General features: G+C 46.6%; 1 protein-coding gene across 2 annotated transcripts in view; it reads left to right on the top strand.

Moving 5' to 3' along the window:
* The window catches only part of LOC138265607 (2-acylglycerol O-acyltransferase 1-like), a 270,106-nt gene that overhangs the window by 209,256 nt on the left and 48,573 nt on the right, over positions 1–12,277 (top strand). For both annotated transcript variants that reach the window (XM_069213468.1, XM_069213469.1), the window contains exon 5: positions 1,502–1,701. In XM_069213468.1, coding sequence (XP_069069569.1) covers positions 1,502–1,701 — 200 coding nt within the window. The remainder of the gene's footprint in view (positions 1–1,501; positions 1,702–12,277) is intronic.

The raw sequence follows: 12,277 nt of genomic DNA on the forward strand, positions 1-12,277 counted from the left end.
TTGTATTGAAAGGTTGGTTTCCTAATGATGTTAATTTTACATCGTTGCCCATGTACTGAGGGCCATTTTTTTATTTGCCCTACTATCATATTATTTAACCAGCTGAGACTACGTCCTTTTAACATATCAATGCCAGTGCTGCTCATGCCAAGTAAAAATGTCACTGCCAGTTTCCTTTATGCTCCCTAGCTTGTGATGAGCAGTGTGCAGTAAATCTCAGCTAGCACATTATGTAACTTTCAGTCTGCTCAGTTATCCTAGAAGGTGGCGCTGAATTGATGAGTTTCCCATCATCATCACTATCTATTACTCCCAGCTAGCAAATCACAACCGATTTTCTTTATTAAGAAGATCAGGGGCTGTATTACAGAAAGTGTCACGGGGGCACAACGGGTGTCTATACCCACCAGGACAGCACCAAGAGCACTCTGGCATTACAGAAGGGGCCGCAGATGCTTGTGCAGCCCTTTCTGTAATACGGATTGCACTGGTGAACATGCTGCACCAGCGCTACTTGAAGAGGGCTTGGCCCCATGCAAATGAGGGAATCCCTTTGCCTGTGCACCCGCGTCATATTATGGATGTGGGCACAGAGGTAAAGAAGCTTTTCAGGGGGGCACAGACAGTGTGCCACAAAAAGGTGGTGCACAATCAGTGCGCCCCCAATAGCAGCTCTCTGTAGGAGAGAAAGGGGATCCCATGGACCCCCACCTACATTTTCTTGCAGGTGGGTGCAGTCACTTATTGCACCCGCCTGTAAGGGGATCCTTCCCCCCTTTTTAAAGTGCAGGGGGGGCGCTCCCTGCACAGCGAAACAGAGGGGTTTTGAAGAAGTCACTCAGTATTTAATTTCAATGCGCTGCCCCCAGGGAAGCATGAATCTGAGGCTGCCCTGATGGCAGCTCATTCAACCCAATAGGGCACACTATCCCTGTTTTTGCACACAGCGCATCTGTTTTAAGGGGCGCCGTGGCGCAAACACTGATAGTGCGCCCTATACGTAACAGGGCTCCTGATGTCCTTATTCCTAGATAAAAGTCTGCAATATTTACTTAATACTCACGTACCATATCATTGCTGGGTTTTCTTTGTACTCATTTGCACACCACTGACAAGGTTATAGTATGCTACTTAGTACATTATGCTGCATTTATATTATACTCTGTTCATTGTAACTAATTTAAATTCTGTTCAGTTACAGCGTAACACTTGCAGTTAGATTCAGGTAGCTCAGTGTGGCCCTTTCAGTGGTCCTCATTTCTTCCTCTTTAGCACCTCCAAATCTAAAACCATAATCTAAGCCTCATTAGATTGTCATAAAGAGTGTAAAAGGGCTGGGAAAGGGATCTCCTGCAGCACAGCACACATGCATCATGAAAAGCCAATGTAGAGGCACTCACATTTCAAGCACATGACGTTTTGCCTTTGCTAATTATTCTGTGTTTTTTTAATTCTTTGTTATTATGTTTGTCACCTGATTACACATACTTTTGATTTACAGGGCTCACCTTGTCCCAGTGTATTCTTTTGGAGAAAATGAACTATTTCACCAAGTTCCAAATCCGAAAGGATCTTTACTCCGGACTGTTCAGGAGAAGCTACTGAAGATAATGGGATTTTCCATACCATTGTTTCATGCAAGAGGAATATTTCAGTACAGTTTTGGCCTAATGCCATACAGGAAACCTATCAACACAGTTGGTAAGAGCTGACCGGGCACCTTCACGTTTGGCAGTGGCTGAGAGGGGCCAGTGTCTCAGTGAAATTTGTGTTTCATTTGGCAGGTTGACACCCTTTTGATAGATGTTCCTGTGTATGGACATTTTACGTTCTTCTCTGTATTTTCTCTCACTCACAATGCTAATCAATATAACATATGTACTAGACAGACCACTGAAATATTTTGCTATTATATAATTGGCCAGAAACGACTTAAGAGACTAGTTCACATTTATTTTCACACACTTGGTCCTCACTAGTAGTACCAGATTAAAACAATATCATTGGCAGGTGCTGCATCGTCCCTATTAGAAAATGCAGTGCTAAATCTCTAGTGATAGCAACGGGTGGATGGAAGAAAGCACAAAAAAAGCATTGGTAAAGACAATAGGCTGGGTCTTTAAAGATCATTGGTAACGCCAGTATGTCCCAGTCAGGGTGCACAGCATCAATAGTCCATAAAGGTGAGGAGCACTCAAATCATAGTCCTTAGGAAGATTTGTTATAAGAGAAAAGGAGCACACAATATCCCAATGAAAGTCCAAAATAAATCAGAGTTACACAACTTCACAATATGTATACAAAAGGATGTCTTGCAGCAGAAGTATACAAAAAGTTATTTCTTTATTTCTTGCTTAGGACATTGGCATGGATAGAAAGCACAGAGCCAACATGTTTAGTCCCCAAACCATTGGAACAGGAAAACAGGGTAATGCATGTAGGAAGCTGGCTCTTTATATAGAGGGATAAAAAGAGACACACTGTGTAAAGAATCCAGGCAAACCCCAAAGGAATGAAGAAGACACAATTGGCACCCCAATGCCCTCTTTTGTGGTAGTGTGGGTGAGCAGTTAGACATATCACAAGGTAGTGCTAAGCATGTATTGCGCACACACACAGTAGGCACACACTCAGTAAAGAAATTCATCATCAATTTATAAAAATAACATGTACATTTATATGAATTTGTATGCCTAGATCATCATGAAAGTAATTTTCGAGTTATTAATTTTTACAGTTTTCAAAAGTTGACTGCAATTTTTGGGTGTGGTAATATTATCTTATAGGGAAAAACAAGTACTGAATTTGAGTGCTTAACAGCGACTTGAAGTTACTGTACTCTGGGACTTAAGGTGACCATGGGGCAAGGTCCAAGGCCACACCAACATATCACCTCAGGAGGTTCTGGAGCATCCGGGTGCAGAGGTGTGTAACCGGCTCGGATGTCCTATTCACTTTAGTGGGGAACGGTCTGGTCAGGAAGGGGCTGCAAGCTGGGACTGGGGAGGCCAGTCTGGGGGGAATCCACAGTGGTGCTCGACCCTTAAGGTCCTCTGGCACATAGAGACTCCATTGGTCCACTTCTCCTTGGGCTGTGGGGCTCGGGTGCAGTGGTGTCTTTTGGCATCAGATCCGGTGCTGGAGTCACTCGCAGTTGGAAAGAGCTTTCAGAAGGAGGCTGCAGGCGGCAACTGAAAGTCCAGTCTTCGCAGTCCTAAACGTGGGCTTAGCCTTAGAGGGTCTCTGGACCCCTTTGGCACGTCACCTCCCTCGTACTCAGGCTTTGGGGCACGGGTGCAGAGACACTTTGAGGTGTTGGGTGGCAGAGGTCAGAGGCTCTCTCTTTGTCTTGGATTATGCTGACAAGGGGCAAAATGGACATATATATCAAAAACGAAGTTGTCCTCATGTGAAAGCGCACTCCCAACAGGTTATATAAACGGGAAGAAAAAGCAAAGCCAGCAACTCACAGTGAATTCTTTAAGCAGTTTCATTATTCCAGGCCTTAAGTTATAAAATCATCTCTGGACACGTGTTTCAAGGTCAATCCTTTCTTCAGCAGAGAAAAATATAAAAGTGTTTCACCCTCGTAGGTGCAGCCAGTGCTGGAGGTGTTCCAGGCATCTCTTTCTTACTGAAAAGACCGGCATGGCTTCAGCTTGTCTAATTACAGGCAAAGGATTGACCTTGAAACACGTGTCCAGAGATGATTTTACAAGTTAAGGCCTGGAATAATGAAACTGCCTAAAGAATTCACTGTGAGTTGCTGGCTTTGCTTTTTCTTCCCGTTTATATAACCTGTTGGGAGTGCGCTTTCACATGAGGACAACTTCGTTTTTGATATATATATATATATATATATATATATATATATATATATATATATCGTGAACACCATAAAAGGATTGTGCACCACGAATAACACAATATGGATTCAGGAAACAAATCACATAACTTGTCAATATTACATAATAAATATCTTAGAATAGTAGCATACAATAAACAACATGAATTAAACTCGAGGAGAGAATCGTGTGTCTTGCCAATTCGAGTGTTACCATGTAAAATACCAAGAAATGGTAGCACGCAGTGAATATCAAAGTCAAATCATCATTAATCGAATCGCGCATCTTGCCGATTCGTAGGACACGATGTAAATGTCAAGGAATAACAGCTCACAATAAATAACAAGATCAAAGTACAATGAAACGAATCGCGCTTCTTTTGCCGATTCTTAAGCCACCATGTAAAATGTCAAGAAATGGTAGCGCACAATGAACAACAAAGTTAAATGCTCATGAAACGAGTTGTGCATCTTGCCAATTCGTAAAACATCATATAAATGTCAAGAAATAGTAGCGCGCAATGGACAACAATGTTTAAACATCATAAAACGAATTGCGCGTCTTGCCGATTCTTAAGCCACCATGTAAATGTCAAGAAATGGTAGCGCGCAATGAATAACACAGTCAAACCTTTATGAAATAAATCGCGCGTCTTGCCTATTTGTAAACTACCATATAAATGTCAAGAAATGGTAGCGCGCAAGTAATCTGTTACTCATTTAAGAATTTAAACCAAGAATATGAAAATTCTAAATAACGGTGTCGGGACAGTCCAACCACCGTCTTACCACCTGGAACAATGATCACCAATGAACGATTAGGGCAGAAGACTGGAAGATCCAAATAGGCCGCCGGGACAGGAGCTCAGGAAGAAGCTGCTGCTCTGCACCGGGACCTCTGAATAGTGATCACTGGGAGTTGGGCTGGCTCTCTTTTATAGAGTCTTGGCCCAGCCCAGCCCAGACCCACGCCCAGCCATGTTGCAGGGAAAGTCTCTGGAAGGCCCTGGAAAGGGGCCACACCCTAACATACTCTGAAAACCTGCAGCAATACATTGCAAAGGAACAGTATTTGTAAGCATATTAAAAATAGGTTTTCAAGATTGAACTCTGCAATGCAAAAGGTTAAACCACAACATATCAGCACAATGCATAAATTACTTTGTTTTGAGAGTGCTGGGTTTCTGCATTTTTGTCACCAATGGAGCGCGTATTGCTCTGGTGTTGACAGTTGTGCTCTTCAGTTCTCGGGTCCACAATCTTTTTTTGTCTATTCCTTCTTTTGTGTCCATCGAAATCTGAAGTCTTGGTATAAGAGGGGACCCCTAAATACTCAATTTAGGGGTGTTATGGTGAGTGAGGGGTAGTAGCCAATGGGCTAGTTACCACTAGGGTCACTACACCCTCTAGATAACTGCTCTCTTTGGTTGGTGGGCATCACCCTGCCCCAGAATTCCTAATTCCAAAACATACAAGATGGTGGAATTCCTAACTGTGTTCACTTTCAGGATGGCCACCTTAGAGGTGTGTCTAGCCCGCAAGTGCAACACGCCCCCTGTGTGGCTAATTTTCCCACCTGTCCAGGCACCAAATAGGCCCTTGTCAGGGGGGTGGGCATCCCCTCACCTCTGAGGGAAGCCAGATTCACATACCAAAGGTGGTAGGCTTTGTTCTCAACTGCCTAAGGGCATAGGCTGTCACCCCTAGGGGTCAGAAACTCATCTGTGGTGGCAGGCTATTTAGAACCAGTCAATCAGCATACTAGTAGTTGGTAGGTTTTCAGGGAACACCTCTAAGGTGCCCTCTGGGTGCATGCATTAATAAATCCAACACTGGAATCAGTGTGGGTTTATTAGTGTGAGGTGTTTGATACCAAACATTATAGGTTTCAGTGAAGCCGTTATGTAGCTGGGGAACTCGTTTTGACAATTGCCAAGTACATACCTTAAGACAGCTTCCCTGTTCACTGTCAGTAATTAAACTCGCTAGCCCAGGGGCATATCTGCTATGCAGATATATCCTCACATGTAATATAATGCACCCTGTCTTAGGGCTGTAAGGCCAGCTGTAGGGGTGACGTATACATTTTTCATGCAGTGTTCAGAGACATGGCACACAAGTGTCTGTGTCATGTCGTGCTTTTGCCTTTTAGATCACCTTGTCATGCAGCCTGCAGTGGCAGACTGTATAAGTTTGGTGCTGGGTCCCTTAGAGTGGCACACGCCAATCTGCAACTCTTACGGACCTTCTTAAGTACCTTTACCCTACCTAACAGAGGTAAAACTTACTAGGGACTTACACGGGTACTGAAGGCCTTGTCACTTGGCGATCAAGTGACCAATTGTCTTGTTTAGGGGAAGGAACATTGGCACTGGGGACCTGGTTAGCAGGAACCTACTGCACTTCAGTCAAAGTTGCATTAAATACCAGCCAAAAAGTGGGGGGCTACTTCAACAAAAAAACAGCTTCCCACAGTGTGGAGCAGGTGGGAGTTAAGTGCACGGGTGGAAAAAGCAACAGAGAAGTACACAATGTAGAGCACTACTTATATGGGGCATGAAGAAGCACAGGGATGGCACAGCATCATGGAGTCTGTGGGGAGAGAAGTACATGAGGGTGACAGTGGAAAAAACAAGACAAAAGTAGTGCTTTAAAAGTAAGCAATTGAAGCATAGAAGCCAACCAATCAAAATTGTAAAGAGGCAATGCTCCATGGGAGGAACACACACAAACATTACAAGCTGGGATGAGAAAAAGAAGTAGGCAGATCAGTGACTGGAAAGCCAATCAATAGTAACTAATGGGCGGGCTTCAAGCCCTGGTAAGCCAACAGTAGGTCTTGCTGTCTAGCACATGTGCTTATCAGCAGGCGCACCAAAAAAAGGAACAACACTTGATACTGAAGAATTGATCTACTCTGCTCATGCCTGAAAGTTCAGAAAATAATTACCCATAAACCTTGGTTTTAAATGATGCTTTATAGCTGTATGAGCATATTGAGCAGGTCTGTAAGTTTGGTTTCATGGATAGTGTCTGGGTAGAGCCTAGAATGGAGCTAAAGGGTAGAGCACTAGTACATATGAAGCAGCAGAGGACTTTGGGTATAGGGACGGGAATACATAGGGAACGGGAATACGTTCAGTTTTGTACCCACTGGCATGGAAACAGGAACTTGAGTTCAGGTAGTGGCACAATGGTAGAGGAATAGGATGCAGGCAAGTGAAAGACTTGTTAGTGAAAAATCACATAGTAGGAGATCAATCAACTTTGGTATAATCAACTGTGGTATAAATTAAGGTTGTAGATAGGTGGAGGGATAAGAGAAGAGTTATTACTTTCCTTGCAGGAAGTAAAAGATGGAAAAAGACAAGAAGAAGCTAAATGAATCAGGCAGAAGCTAGCCCCCATTATGGTGAACATTTTTGCAGACTTTCTTCAACATTCTGGGCAGTCATCACCGTGAATGCCATATTGTGGAAATGGCATTTATTTGACAAAACATGCTTGTGGGGAAAGTATTTTGAATAGGTTCCAATTAGTACATTGTTAGACCTGGCAGCTTTTTGGCGTGTCTCCCCTGTCTTTTTGCCTTCTGACCTCCTGGTTTTGGACTCTGTTTTTGCTGGTTTATTGTCTCTGCACACTTTACCACTGCTAAACAGTGCTAAAGTGCAGGTGCTCCCCATCTAAATTGTACTGGGGATTGGTTTATCCTTAATTGGCATATTTGATTTGCTGGTAAGTCCCTGGTAAGGTGCACCAGAGATGCCAAGGGCCTGTAAATCAAACACTACTAGTGGGCCTGCAGCACTGATTATGCCACCCACAGTAGAAGCCCTGTAAACATGGCTCAGACCTGCTACTGCAGTATCTGTGTGTGCATTTTTAAACTGCCAATTCGACTTGGCGAGTGTACCCACTTGCCCGGCCTAAACCTTCCTTTTTACTACATGTAAGGCACCCCTAAGATAGGCCCTAGGTAGCCCCATGGGCAGGATGCAGTGTATGTTTAAGGTAGGACATATACTAGTGTGATTTATATGTCCTAACAGTGAAATACTGCCAAATTCAGTGTTCACTGTGTAAGGCCTATCCCTCTCATATGTTAACATGGGGGCTGCCTTTAAATATCCTTAAAGGTCTCTTTTGAGAGCAGATCAAAATGTGGAGTTTAGGGTCTCTGAAATCACAATTTAAAAATACATCTTTTAGTGAAGTTGGTTTTTAAATTGTCTGTTTAAAAATGCCACTTTTAGAAAGTAGGCATTTTCTTGCTTATACCATTCTGTGACTCTGCCTGTTTGTGTATTGTCTGTCTGAGTCAGTTTGACAGTAGGGCTGTTTTGCACCTCTCTAGACAGTGACACAAAAGGGGGCAGGGGTGTAGCCTGCCTATCCTGATGAGCCATCTGAGCTAGAGAGGAGGGAGGAGTGGTTGTTCACACCTGAAAGGACTGTGCCTGCCCTCACACAATGCAGTCTCCAACCCCCTGGTGTGCGTCTGGGGCCTGGCCTGGACAAGCAAGGATCTTGCAAACACTTGAGACTTTGCTTTGAAATTTGCCAGCTTCAAAGGCAGAACTGGGTATAAGAAGAAGCCCCAAAACCCCAGACTTTTAGAATCTTTCTGGAACCAAGAGGAACCTCTGCCCAGGAGAAGAGCTGAAGAACTGAAGAAGTACTGTCCCTTTGCTGTGTTGCTTTGCTGGACTGGCCTAGAGTTGCTGCTTCTGCCTGAACAGAGTGCAAAGGGTGAACTTTTCTGTGTGTCCTGCTTGAGAGAATTCTCCAAGGGCTTGGAGTAGAGCTGGTCACCTGTTGGAAATCTCAGGGACACCAAAGACTTCAGTTTCCTCGACCTGCAGCACTGGGGACTGTGTTTTTTTGGGCTGTTCAAGAGGAGAAACCACTGCAACGCTGACAACGACGTGGCTGGCCTGCACCGTGACCTGCCGATGTCACACGGAGCCGCATTGCCCCGCTTCACACCGCGACCCGGGTCTCCCCAACGCCGTCATTGGACAACTTCACCGAGCCGCTGCTCGCACCACGACCTGTGGGCCCCGCACTCTGGCATTGCACGCTCACACCGCAGCCTGGGCATCCCCGATGATGCCGCTCCTGCTGACACTGGCGCCAGCACCATCGAGTCCTGTGTCATCACCAGGCATCCTGCCTGCACCGTGGCCTGTGGACACCACTCGTGAGGTCACAAAGCACCGTCACGTCCCACACCGTTGGCTTGGGCCTACCGACAATGACGCTGCCTGCACCGTGACCTTTGCACACCGCACGTCGCACCGCCCCGCTTCACACCGCAGCCCTGGTCTCACTGACGCTGCTGGACGTCATCACTGAGCCGCTGCCTGCACCATGACCTGGGGGCACCGCACATCGTATTGTCCTGCTTTGCAGTGCAGCTCCAAAGCCATCCACGCCGGTGCACGTGACTTCATCAGCCTAGAGTTTGATCCGCAATGCGTGAAACCTCAAGGGCCCGACAACTCCTGCACCGACGCTGGAACCGACACCGTGACGTCAGCGACACCGCTCTCCGGAGCTCTCTGCGAGGATCACGACGCAATGCAAATCCAAAGTACTGTTTGTGGGTCTTCCCGACGCCATAGGTGGCCTGCAATGTCGCGGTCAGCCTGAACTGTTGCTTTTGTTGATCACAATGCCGTGATAGCCCCAGGTGGAGCTATCGACTTCAAGGAACTGTATTTTTGAGTAAATCTTGCAGAATTCATATTTTTATTACTGTATGTTGGATTTTTATTGTATTTGGTCTTGTTTTATATAGATAAGTATTGGCTATTTTTCTAAAACTGGTGTGGTGTTAGTTTGTAGTGTTTTCACTTATTACTGTGTATTATGTGCAAATGCTTTACACATTGCTTCTGAGATAAGCCGGACTGCTTGTGCCAAGCTACCAAGGGGGTGAGCAGGGGTTATCTGAGAGGGTATCTTCCTTATCCTGACTAGAGTGTGGGTCCCTACTTGGACAGGGTGCGAACCGACTGCCAACTGGAGACCCCATTTCTAACATTGGTTGTCAGCGGTGAGGATAGGACTTGCATTTCCACTTGACCTACAGTGATTAGTGTACACTACTACCATATTGCAGACCATTACGTACCACATACAGTTTTTTGTTTTTGATTTTTTTTCTCTTTGACCTATTTTTGATCTTGAGTTCAAGTGTACCCCAACGACAACATGTCTCAATCAAGAGCATTTCCAGTTGCATCCCAGGATTTGGTTTTTGAGGAGGATAGGCTGGAAACCTATTCCATGAAGGAACTGAAGGCAGTTTGTAAAAACCTCAAAGTTCAGATCAGAGGCCTCATCAAAAAGGAGGAGCTACAGAAGGCGCTGAGGGCCTGGGTAGCAGCCAGACCTGTCAGTGGGCAGACTGAGGATCCAAATGGAGAAACTGCTGACACAAATTCTAGGGAAGATGTACTGAGGATGCAGGTGCTGCCAGGGGGGAGGTATTCCCTGTGCCAAGCAGCAGTGGTGGATCAAAAGACCTGACTCCAGAGGAGCTGGAGGACAGGAGAGAAGCCAGGAGGCACCAGATTGAGTTGGAGATAAAAAATGGAGGCTCAGAGGGAGCAGCGAGCCAGGGAGGAAAGAAAGATGCTTTTGGACCATGAGCTTAAAAGTAAAAGAGCTGGAAGTGAGGAGCAGGTCCAGTCAGGATGGTGGCAGCAATTCCTCGGTGCAGTCAGACAGAATTGTGCACATTCCTAAAAATGTAGGGAGAGAGTACAAGAAGGGAGATGACATACAGAGGTGGTTTCAGGGATATGAGGCGTCCATCCACATGAATGGGCTCCCTGAGAAGAATTGGGGAGCAGGATTGTGAAACCACTACACAGAGGAGGGGAGGGACACTTTGCTAGCTTTGGGTAAGGGGTACAACCTCACCTACGCTGACATGAAGGAGGCCCTTCTCACTCAGTACGGTCTCACTCCTGACAAGTACAGGGATCAGTTTAGGCAGAGTAAGAAAACTGAGTCCCAGACCTGGTTAGAGTGTGTAGATTCGTTTTGCAGAGCACTGGATGGTTGGGTGAAGGGAAGTAATGTGACAGATTTTCAGGGGCTGTACAACTTAATTGCGTGGTAGCACTTGTCTAGTCTGTGTTTTGCAGAGCTGCGCCAGCACTTGACTGATAGTAGGCTGACTGACCCCAGGAAGCTTGCTATAGAGGCGGACCGCTGGGTGAGTACCAGAGTCCACAAAAAGGTATATGGGGGAGATTCTGCCAAAGGTGGGCAGGGTTTCCCAGCAGCAGAGTGGGGGGGACAAGGGTAAACAAAAGGAGTCTTCCAAAGGGCCCCAATCTAGTAACCCGGGTAAGAAATCCCACCCCAGGAGATAAGAAACCATGGGCATCTGCAGGAAAGCCTGGGGAGGCAGGGCACCGTAAGTGCTTTGCTTGTGACTAAGAGGGTCAAATGAAGAGAAATCCCAAGTGTCCCAAGTGGACACCACCACCCAGTGGTGGGCAGACCAAGGGGTTGGCCAGTGTAGTGCTTGGGGAGGAGGTGGTCCCAGGAGGGTGTGGGGATCCCACAGAAATTACCCATGTCTCACTAGAGGACGGTGAGATGGTCCAGATAAACCTAATGCCTGATAACACTAAAAACTACAGGTAGTGGGTGACCATCAATGGACAGAGGTTAGAGGCTCTCAGAGATCCTGGAGCCAGTGTGACCACAGCCCGGTGTCACCTAATGTCTGAGGAGCACATAGTCCCTGGTGTATCCCACCAAGTAGTTGCAGTGGACAGCTCAGAGCGCCAATGTAATGTGGCACAGGTTCCCTTTGAGTGGGGAGGGGTCTCAGGTTCTTTGAGGGTAGCTGTGAGTCCCACCATGCCAGTTGACTGTCTGCTGGGCAACGACTTGGAGATTTCCGCGAGGAAGGAGTTTGAGCATAGGTCGCACTTGGGGATGTTGGGGTTGCCAGAATGGGCATGCGTGACGACTCGACCATGGCAGCCAATCAGGGTGATCAGACAGGCCTGGAGCCCGAAACAGTGGCCCAGGTGACTGCCAGTAGAAGGGGCAAGGGGCGTGGGAAACCTGTCCCAGAAGTTCCCACAGTCCGGGAGGAGGCTGACCTCGTCGGGGAAGCCCCGGCACCTACAGGGGAACAAGTGGCTGAACTGGGAGACCTACCTGAGCTGACCCATTGGCAGCAAGAGGGGGGTCCCACCAGAGAGGAGTTCTGCGCAGAGCAGAAGGTGTGTCCTACTCTCATGGGTCTAAACGGGTCCAACCCGTTCCTGTCATGAGCACCCCTTTTGAGCGGGTGGGCATTGACATAGTGGGGCCTCTGGACACCAAGACAGCCCTAGGCAACAGGTTCATCCTGGTCTTGGTGGACCATGCCACCAGGTACCTGGAAGCTATCCCTCT

The sequence above is a fragment of the Pleurodeles waltl genome, chromosome 11 (assembly GCF_031143425.1).
Source record: "Pleurodeles waltl isolate 20211129_DDA chromosome 11, aPleWal1.hap1.20221129, whole genome shotgun sequence".
NCBI lineage: Eukaryota > Metazoa > Chordata > Amphibia > Caudata > Salamandridae > Pleurodeles > Pleurodeles waltl.